The following is an 11210-nucleotide window of genomic DNA, read 5'->3' as shown; positions in this document are numbered from 1 at the left end:
AATCATTATGCCTAGATTATAAAATTCCATACCACCTGCTGGCTCACTTTGCATTTCAATACAGTTTGGCTCTGCTGTTTATGGAGAAAGAAACAAATGTTGGAATCTGAAGAAGCAAGTCAAGTAAAATTAAAGAAAACAAAATCTATCAGCAGCAGTAAGAAGTTATTAATGAAGAAAGTATGGTAGGCAGAATGACAACCTGCAGTTACTGCGGCCCTCTGAGGTCCGAGTTTGACACCCCTCAAACAGGATGTGGTTCTTCACATACTGTCAACACTGTGAGGAAACAAGAAGCCTTGAATTCTTCAACTTCGTGAGACTGGTTTACAAAATTAGAATTAAAATGATGAATATTAAAACATATTAAGAACTGAAGCTCTTTTTTAGCACCTACTCAATACAAGTTCATTACATTAATAGTGCAAACCCCAAAACTTGTAAAAATACGACCAAATACTTTATATGGAACACAACGAATTCCTGGTGCTGAAAGGGGCTCTGTGGGTTAACCAAATTATACATCTGGCTCAATGAAACTATTTTAATGATAAAATTCTTCATTAAATTTTTGAATTTAGAAGTTTTGTTATTCTCTAATAATAGATGGAGACATCACCCTGACAACTAAAGTCAGCTAAAACAGAGAATGACGGAAAAGCAGCTTCTAGAATTTGAAAGCTGGCATTTCTATACACTGTTATTTAATTCAATTCAGGCTATTCTGACAGAAATGGAGGACAGGAAAGGATCTATAGCAGCTGGTAATAATGATTACCATTATTTTATTTTCTGTAATTTTAGATATTCTACAGAATGTGAGGTTACAGTGTAGTTAAACTGAGAAATATTGTGGGACTTTCTATTTTATTTTTTTATGCCGAGTAGGGAGTCACTTCAACTACCACCAGAATGTAGCACCCACCTTGATGATGTGATGGAGGCATTTTTGCATCAGTACATAAACCAAACATTAGATATTAGGTGATTAAGGGGTGAGACAGATGGGACAGATGATGATTCAGGGGCCAGAATGAATAGGCTGTGGTGGGCAATTTAGCCATGACATTTGAAAACACCTTATTCTTTACGAAAGATGCCTTTAATGACAACAGGGAGTCAGGACCTTGGTGTTACATCTCATCCAAAGGGCAGTGCCAATTTTTAAAACACGGTGTCCCAATAACAGCACTGAGGCCTTAATGTCCACACATAGACCACAAGGCAAGTGCCACCCTGCTGGCCTCAACAACAGCTCTTCCAGCAGCTACCAAAGCTTTTCCTAGATGGTCTCCCATTCAAGTTCTGGCTTGGCCCATATATGCTTAGCTTTGGGTGGAATGTCGCTGTTTTCCTGTGACAGGGAACTAGACAAGCAGATCAGAAAACAGATGCATTTTCATGTTAATTTAAATATGTGTGAACAAGCTTCTATTAAATGGCTTTTCAGATTCATCAGCACACACATTAAGGGTGGATGAAACAGAAGACGTCACTAAGTAAATGACATTTCACAAATGAGGCATATATTCTTTGTGTTACTTATTTTACGAGCAGTGAGAGACAGGTAGCCAATTAGAGACCAGGGATGATTAGGGGTCCAGAATGACTAGACCATGGTGGGAAAGTTGGCCAGGACATCAAGACATCTAATTGTTCTCAATGAATCCATGCACCAAGGCTAGTGGTGTTGAAAGAGAGGATGGAGATATGCTCTAAGAGAGGAGAGAAATGAAGATCAGTAGGACAAAGACAGAATACATGGATGTGATTGAGAGGAAGGTCAGAGGAATGGTGAGGATGCTGGGTGTAAAATAGGCAAAGTGGAGGAGTTTAAATACTTGGAATCTACAGTACAGAGTAACGGGGAGTGTGAAAGAGAGGTGAGGAAGTGAGTGCAGGCAGGGTGGAGTGGGTGGAGAAAAGTGTCAGGAATGATTTGTGACAGATGGATATCAGCAAGAGTGAAAGGGAAGGTCTAAAGGATGGTAGTGAGACCAGCTATGTTATATGGGTTGGAGATGGTGGCACTGACCAGAAAGCAGGAGACAGAGCTGGAGGTGGCAGAGTTAAAGATGCTAAGATTTGCTTTGGGTGTGACGAGGATGGACAGGATTAGAAATGAGGACATTAGAGGGTCAGCTCAGCTTGGACAGTTGGGAGACAAAGTCAGAGAGGCGAGATGGCGTTGGTTTGGACATGTGCAGAGGAGAGATGCTGAGTATATTGAGAGAAAGATGCTAAGGATAGAGCTGCCAGGGAAGAGGAGAAGAGGGAGGCCTAAGAGAAGGTTTATGGATGTGGTGAGTGAGGACATGAAGGTGATGGATGTGACAGACCAAGATGATGAGGACAGGAAGAGATGGAAAAAGATGATCTGCTGTGTCAACCCCTAATGGGAGCAGTCGAAAGAAGAAGAAGTATTAGAATATAAAGAAGAAGATTTTAACCTTGTTTTTTAAATGATTATTTATTTATTGAATATTTTAACTTCCACGTTGCACATCATTTTATGGATTATTTATTTGGGGATATCTGCAACTTTTGGACACTGTTTTGTTTTTAAATAAAATCACTTGCACTACCCCTTGCTGACTGTGTGTGTGTCCTCATTTACCCAGCTCATCCTCTCGTCCGTTATCTGCGTTTCTGAGTTCAAGTGGAATCAACTAAGGAGTGTGGAGCCAACTCGGACTCTCACACAGTAATAAAGCTGCTTCAGAACTTTATTTCTGCAGAACAGTAAAGTGGAAGGGGAAGTGCAGTCAAAATGGATCTCAGAAACACACTGCCAGCAGTTAAAGTGGAGATACGTGCGACTTGTCAGGATCTGATATTGAGACAATGAGTAGCTAAAAAATCTTGATGACCTGTTTGTAAAATGTCTTAATGTTTTTATGTTTTATTATGACACTACACCATTCATCACTTCATTCAGAGGGAGAATTAGACTTGAATTGCTTATTTTGAGCAGAGAGATGTTGATGGTCATAACTCAGTAAAAAATGATTTAAGTCCTCATGTAGGTTTTTCCAGTATGTATACATTAACTATATTTTACCAATGATTCTTTAGTTTAGGAAGTCTTCTAACCACTCAGAGGCTAAAATTGAACTACCAGTGGTTGGACAGGGCGTGCTTTTTTAGGTTTCTCGCCTAGTCTGTATAGACTACTGTACACTGTGATATGTGGTTGGTTACAGTGTCACCCACCCACAATCCACCCTGAATATAAAGACAGGACCTACAAAGTTAAGCTACAGAGACAGTCAGAGATGAAAACCATGCTGGGAGTTTACTGGAGTACCACCCTTGCCATCTGTGTCACACTGGCAGGTAAGCTGAGATGGTGTTTAGACTGAAAACTAGGGGCCTGAATGTTTCAGATATTTCATTCTGTGAAGTTTAACTTTATAAAATATTCCAGAAAATCTTAAAGATCTGAATCTGAATATTAGTCACCCTCTGTAATATTCAATGTCGTGTCCAGCCATCGTGTATTTACATTCTCTTTTTTTTAGGTGTCACTGGTGATAAGATCATTGATGGGAAAGAAGTGAAACCTCACAGCCGACCCTACATGGCCTTCTTGCATATAGGAAAGGGTGATTTGATATGTGGTGGTTTCCTCATTCACCCAAACTTCATTCTGACAGCAGCTCACTGCCAGAGTCAGTAAGTTTCTTCATGACTTGCCTTCCTGCCAGTTCAGACTTTGTAGCTATCATGTCTTTATTAAACCCATATGTTAATTTATAATAATATCTGTAAATCAACAAATTGAAAGCAAACCTTCTGAACAATTAAAAACTCAGTTTATTAGTGATGGATGCTTAAGAAAATATGCTTAATCAAATTAGAAATGGACTAAAATGTTTACATTTAAAATAAGCAGTAAGTATTGTCACTTACTAGGCAGAAAGACCAGAGACCAAGAATTGGTAATAAATTGAGAAATCAGTGAAGTTAACAGGTCTCCTTTAGTAAAAAGCTAGCAGATGTTTGTGTATTTTAACACAAAAAGATTTGCAAACATACTTTTTATTGACAGCACAGAATGGCAACAAGGTAAACACAGGCTAATAAATGCAAAGGGTATTTTAGGAGCTGTTTAAGTGTTTTAAACTATTTTTACTTTTCATTTTGTCATCTTCAAAATTAAACATAAAAGGAAACACTTCAAAGCAGAATGATTGCACATCAGTGAATAACTTGCTAGAGTAGATTGGTATCTGAACTATGAGCTTTAAATTTATTAATTACAATTACTATAGCACTGTTCTCGCTACTCAAAGCGCTTAGACAGATGGGAACCACATCAACCACCACTAACATGTTGCACCCACCCAAATGATGTGACAGCAGCCATTATTGCACCCGTATACTCACCACACATTAGCTGCTAGGTGGTGAAGGGGTGAGAGAGATAGCCAATTAGAGACAGGGGGTGATTTGGGGGTCAGAATTGAAAAGGCTGTGGTGAGTAATTTGGCCAGTACATAAATGTATACTCAGAAAGGGGTATTCACAAAGAAAATACCAGAAATACGCAATTTTGGAATACTTCTATGGCAGGGGTTCTACAATTTAAAATGACGGACACCTCCACTATTTAAACATGTTAATAGATTCTGATATGCCCATTAGCCCAATAAATTCATTAATATCAGTTAGGAGCTTGTTTAAAATCACATAGCCTGAGGAGCATAATACAATGTAGGAAAATGAAACAACCCCCAGAACTGCACAAAAGAGCATACGTATATTATATATACTAAAAGCTGATACATACAGTATGAATACTATTTGTGCATGGTTTAAGGACAAAAAACAACCCAAAGACTCCCCAGCAGTTTTATATATTCATGAATTCTGAGAGGCATCAGCTAATTCTTAAGAACTGCCCAGTCCAAAGTACTGTGTTTGCTGCCCTACTGGTTTTCGTAAGAAGACACTGGTGATACCATATCTTAGCCGTATCGCTGGCATATAAGTCTTATTAATCCTTCTCGACAAAATACCTCCAGATAGACAATGTTTTTAGTGGAAACTTCAAGCCTTGGCCTCCGTTGCTGAGGTTGTTGAGCCGCAACATTTGCTTCGTTTTGATGTTGTGTCTCTACATCTATGTCATTAGCATGACGTCGCTATTGTATGCATGAGTCCCATGCAAGTACTGGTTGTGTCCAAACATGCTTAGCTACAAGTGGATGACCATTTCTGAAGTGCATGTGGTAAGGCTGAGCTTGATGAGTTGTAGCTCCAGTTTCTCAAGAATTCCTTTGTCATTGGGTCTCTTGTGCTTTTGACTTTTTAAATGCTTTTTCCATCATTTCTTTACTGAATGTGTTGAGACACAGGGAGGCAAAGATCTGAGCACAAGATAAGAGCCCATCATGGCTGGACCCAACTATCTCAAGACACATTTTTGATACCTAGAAATTCTAGAAATGAAAGTAAAGCAAGCTGACAACACATTGGTTTATAAAGTGGAAAGAAACTCCCCAGAATAAACTTTACTGTAGTGAAAATGAATTGATGTTCTACTGCTGTGAGATGGCAGTGTTACCTACTGCACCATCACATTACAAAGCAAATTTTTTTTTGTGTTTTAGTCTTAGTTGGTGCAGTTTCTCTCTAAGTATTTCAGGGTGGCTTATGAGCTCAGTCATCGTTTCATTTTATACTTTGTGTTAATATTGGAGTGTGGCTTCACATTCTTTGAGACACGTCAAGGAGCCACTTGAACTTGGAACCATCGATACCGTACCTAGCAAGTGAAGACCCACACAGTCTAGAGGTGGTGTGACTGTGCAGGTGCTTTTATTCCGAAACAAAACAAACAAAAATTCAAAATGCCAATGTGCAAATTCCATGCTGTGTCTCTTCTTAATAAATGAATACTCCAGAAAAATAGCAAGCAAAAGGTGAACATTATGGGGGTTAAAAAGGACAAAATCAGACAATTAATATTCCATTAAAATCCAGGTTAAAATCAAGGGCAGAAAAATATCCTTTAAAATGCAGTCCAAACTGAAAGAAAAAAACAAGATGTTTCCTCTGCTTATCCTGGATGGATCCCTGTAGCATGAGGAGACGTCTTCCTGATAGGCACAGTCAGCCATTAAATCCTGGTTCAGGTCTCCTACCACCAGTCCCTCCGTGAAGTGCATGGTGTCACACCAAGCCTTGCTCCTACTCCTGCTGTCATTCCCTTGATGTCCAGGGAAGCCACAACCGGAGTGACCTCCACCCCTCAGGTGGTCACCAAAGTGCAACCTTTGGGGCCACTCCCACTCCCTGGCTATTTATTCATTGAAAATGCACATGCCACAGACCCGCTATATCACATGTCTCCTCCACATCAATCTGTTCCCACTGGACTATTAAGTCAGTGATGAAGACATGCCAGCAGGAGTTGGTTGTCACAATTTAATATGAGAAGATAAGTCTCTGCTCTAAATCAAAATGCATTTCCCAGTCCCAAGCTGTGTACAATAGGCTTGAAATGGTAGGTGGACAGGGCGCCAGTCCATCACATGGCAAGCACACAAACGCACATCCGGGTCAGTTTACTATGACCAATCCAACTAACCTGCATGTCTTTGAACTGTTGGATGAAACTGGAGCACCCAGAGGAAACTGCACAGACACAGGGAGCACATGAAAACTCCACACAGGGAGGACGAGGACACAAACCCTGGTCTCCTTACAATGAGGCAGCCACGCTGCCACTGCACCACCCATCACATCATTGTAGCCAATAAATATACATTTCGACTTTACTTTAGGTACTTCTTGTAAAAATGTTCTGCTCAAGAAATTTAAACCATAATTAGTGACAGACCCTCTACATCTAACAGCACATCAATCAATGCCAGTTTTACATGACTTGAATCGGAATTCACTGTCTATGAAAGCTGTTAAGCCACCACAAACCAGTTTATGCTCTGTTGTTAACTGTATAATTGTAAAGAACTATTATTATTATTAATATTACTAGGGGGCTCGGCCCCCTGCTCACTTCGCTCGCCCACCCCCAGGTTTGGTTATCTGGATATACAATTTAAAGAGATTGTTATTTTCATGGGAATTGTTACAAACTCTTTCGATACTATGTTGCATCGCTCCTGTGTGATCATAAATATACACCTGACTAAATTGTAGTTTCTTCGAAATTAAACTTGTCGTAGCTTTAATTGTTGAGGGACCACAGATTCTCATAGCGTATGGTCCATTATTGAGTAAATCTATGTTTTGAGCATTGAATGATGCGAACGTGAAAAGATTATTGTAGACTTGGATATTTTGCCTGTAGTGTTTATGGATTTCACTTTCACCAAACAACAAATCTTTCAATTCTTATGAATACGCTTCTTCATTGGAAGGCAACACTACTTTTCCCTGATGGCAACACGAATTTGCCGATCTACAAGTCTCTGACTTAAACTTTAAAGCCTTACAATATCTACATACTTCTGACATATCCCCTATGTTCATATATTTGATCTCTTTTTGCTGTTGGGTTATTTCACCGAGTAATAATTTCCATTTGTTTGTTTGCCCTGCATGTGTATCACACCAATGTTTTTTTTTGAGCCTTTCGAATTCCACTGCTTTCATAATCTCTAACATGCTCTACAAGTGTATCGCGCCAATGTTTTTGAACATCTTTATGAAGTCTTTATTTCTGACCCCGATTGGACCTACGAGGTTTTCAGGTCCACTTGGTCCAGGCTGATTATTACTTTCCTTATTTTCAGAATTTGCACATAGATTATTATTGTTCTTTTTTTCATTCTTTTTTGCCTTATTTTCCCTCCAACGCTTTTGGGTCTCTTTTCGACACGCCGCTCTTTCTTCTTGCTTAGTTGTTGATGTTCCATCTAGAACATATAACATTTTTAAGAGCTGAGAGCACATGAAGTGTGTCTGCCAAAAGCATTCCAACAACTGAGAGGTTAGATGTCTGTGATCTTGTTTTAAATTGGTTGTTCTCGCGGGACGTCAAAGTGTCTTTCCAATAAGATCATGTCTCAACCCAAGATTTTTTTATATAATAGAGAGATTATTATTATTATTATTATTATTATTATTACCTGATATTGTAAAATTAAAAAGCATGGATTTTCATGTAGTTGCATTCTATTATTGCTGATATTTTTAAGTTTTTAATAACCAAAAACTTGGCAGCTGACTTTTTCATGTAATCAAAAAAAGTTAAAATGCCTCAGATCTGTTGGCCTAATACATCCATCCATCCCTTTATATCCTTACAAGGCAGGAAACGAACCCCGGGCAGGGTGCCAGCCCACCACAGGGCACACACACACACCAAGCAGACACTAGGGACAATTTAGGATTGTCAATGCACCTAACCTGCATGTTTTTGGACTGTGGGGGAAACCGGAGCACCCAGAGGAAACCCACGCAAACACAGGAAGAAGATGCAAACTCCACGCAGGGAGGACCCGGGGTCTCCTAACTGCTAGGCAACAGCGCTACCACTGCGCCACTGTGCTGCCCTGGCCTAATACACCTAAACGTTATACCATGCATACATTTTCTAAGTTGTTTTTCTCACCTTATGTCTTAAAATGGTCAAGCTTAGAACACTCCTACAATTCTTTTTTTGCCACTGGTGGGCTTTGTTTATAGTATTTCAATTATCAGCAATTTTTTGTTTATCATATTTAAGTGATGATCTGTTTGGTCTCTTCATGAACCACTCTCCCTGTACTCCTCCCTGACTTATCTGCTGTCTTTCATCCAACAGGAATATTAATGTTCTTCTGGGAGCTCATGATTTCTCAAAAAATGAGAAGTCCCAACAGGTGATACCAGTAGAGACAATCATCCCCCATAAATGTTTTGACAATTTAACCCTAGCCAATGACATCATGCTTTTAAAGGTGAGTGTCACTGTGAGCACAGCGGGCGAGGGGACACAACAAACAGGGGTTTATTCCACATTTGTCGGCTCTCTCAATGTTCTGTTTCCTTTCTTGTCTTCATTTAGGTTTGATTTAACTGGTATATGTGCAGTTCATTGCCATCACTTTGACCTAAAAATTTCCATGACGGACACTGTACTGTCTGTATATGACATCTTTTACAGTATGGTATTTAGTCCTCCCACTGGCTTGCTAGACTTTTCTCTTCTTCTTTTGCTTTGATTATTTAAACAATATAAGTAATATATGAAAAATAGAAGACAAACAAAATTCCCCCTACCTACCATTTGTAACCATGTTGTGATGTGCTCAGTAGGCACCAGGGATGAGAGCTCACACTGACTTCATCCTGAATTTTTGTCTTTTGCAAAAGCTGAAGAACAGGGCCAATATCACACATGCAGTGAAGACCATCAGAATTCCGAAGAGAGATGAAGACTTCAGCGTTTGTAAATGCTCGGTGGCAGGATGGGGAGACACTAAAACCAATGGGAACAGCAACAGTGTGCTGAGAGAGGTGAAGGTCCGGGTAGACTTTCTATCTACTACTCACATCTTTGAAAGAGGCCCCGGAATAGTTGGCGCCTGTTATGTAAGTCAATATTGGTTTTCTTCCTAAGTAAAATGCTAGGAAGGGAAGTTTGATTTGACTTATTCTTCAGCTGTTATTTTTTTCTAAATTCCCCCCAAAATAAATATTTTATATTTCAGGGAGATTCAGGAGGACCTCTGGCTTGTCACGGCATTTTGAATATGCCGACAGCTGTGGGGATTGTGTCTTATGCTTTAAAAGGATGTGACGATCCACAAAGTATTGCCTATGTAAGGGTGTCTGCATACTGGGACTGGATCCAAATGACAATCAAGAAATACTCTACTGCTTAATGTCTCTGCCAAAGCCAGTATGACCCAATAAGCCAGCTGAGATCCTGTGTCTTGATCCAGCACCACAGTCACTCACAGGCAGAGAGTGAAGAATGCTGGGTAGGTTTGCCACTGTCCTTAAATCATCCTTACCAGCACATCATAACTGCTTTTCTGCTTCAATAAATTTTGCAGTGCAAGGCAGGAAGTGTGTGACTTGTTATTGCAGTTCATGTTATTTGTGTCCGTTTTATCTTTTCTCTTATCAGATGTACAGATGCACCAGATTCCTGATATTAACCTCATGGCAAAGTTGATTCTGATAAACGTGTCTTTAGCAAGTTTAACTAAAATAGACGGATGCTTTAAGGTTTGGTGAGAAGAAAAGCCTCTCCAATGAGGGATGGGGGGACATAATGGGGTTTTTACGCCTGGGATCTGTGGCCATTAAAAATCCTTAAAGACCTTAAGGATGGTTCTGTTAGGATATAGTGGGTTGGATAATGGATGAATGGATGGTTATTAGAGAAATGTTTATAATTTCATTAGCACCACTGTTCACCTAGTTGGCAAAGTCTTGGCATTGCTAAAGTTCATTTCTGGGCTCATAAATGGTCAAAATGAAACCCTAAAACTCTAAGCTAAAAATTAAAATAACTCTAATATCTAATTAAATACAGATAGCATTCAATTCCATTTCCTTTACTTACATTCAAGTAATGTCCCAGGGTTGAATGCTAAATGTATAAGGAAAGCAAAGCGCATAAAACCAGTGATGGTTCCTTCCTCCAAACAGACAGAACTTCCTGTATTCAGGATTATTGAATTATTGTAATTATGCTGAGTATATTGGAAGAAGGATGTTAATGATAGAGCTGCCAGGTAAGAGGAAGGCCTAAGAGAAGGTTTATGGATGTGGTGAGGTGATCCTAAATTGTCCCTAGTGTGTACTTGGTGTGTGAGTGTGTGTGTGTGTGCCCTGTGGTGGACTGGCACCCTGCTCGTAATTTGCTCCTGCAATGCACCCTGGGTTGGCTGGGATTGGCTCCAGCAGATCCCCGTGACCCTGTGTTAGGATATAATTGGTTGGAGAATGACTGACTGACTGACTGACTGAGAGAGGACATGCAGGTGATGGGTGTAACAGAGCAAGATGCAGAGGACAGGAAGAGATGGGAAAAGATGATCCACTGTGGCAACCCCTAATGGGAGAAGTGAAAAGAAGAAGAAGAAGATTGAAGTAGTAGGCTACCATCTTAACATTTTGCCAGTGCTGAATTTATCAGTACAGAATGAAATGGATAGACACTTGTTTGGCCCTAAAAAAATTCAAATGTTAGTAAAGGTGAAAAGCTAAAACTACACAGAACACACTTAAGATAAAACATATAA

General features: G+C 39.7%; 1 protein-coding gene across 1 annotated transcript; it reads left to right on the top strand.

The window, feature by feature from the left end:
• Positions 1–3276: 3276 nt before the first annotated feature.
• Positions 3277–10005, top strand: LOC120537678 (granzyme-like protein 1). Its single transcript, XM_039766784.1, has 5 exons — positions 3277–3336; positions 3522–3675; positions 8777–8912; positions 9328–9546; positions 9666–10005. Exons 1-5 carry the CDS (start codon positions 3285–3287, stop codon positions 9837–9839), a joined length of 735 nt encoding a protein of 244 aa, XP_039622718.1. The 5' UTR covers positions 3277–3284; the 3' UTR covers positions 9840–10005.
• The last annotated feature ends 1205 nt before the right edge of the window (positions 10006–11210 follow it).

This window comes from Polypterus senegalus, chromosome 10 (assembly GCF_016835505.1).
Source record: "Polypterus senegalus isolate Bchr_013 chromosome 10, ASM1683550v1, whole genome shotgun sequence".
Classification (NCBI taxonomy): Eukaryota; Metazoa; Chordata; class Cladistia; order Polypteriformes; family Polypteridae; genus Polypterus; species Polypterus senegalus.
The sequence above is the reverse complement of the archived record's forward strand: the minus strand, read 5'-3'. Positions and strand labels throughout refer to the sequence as shown.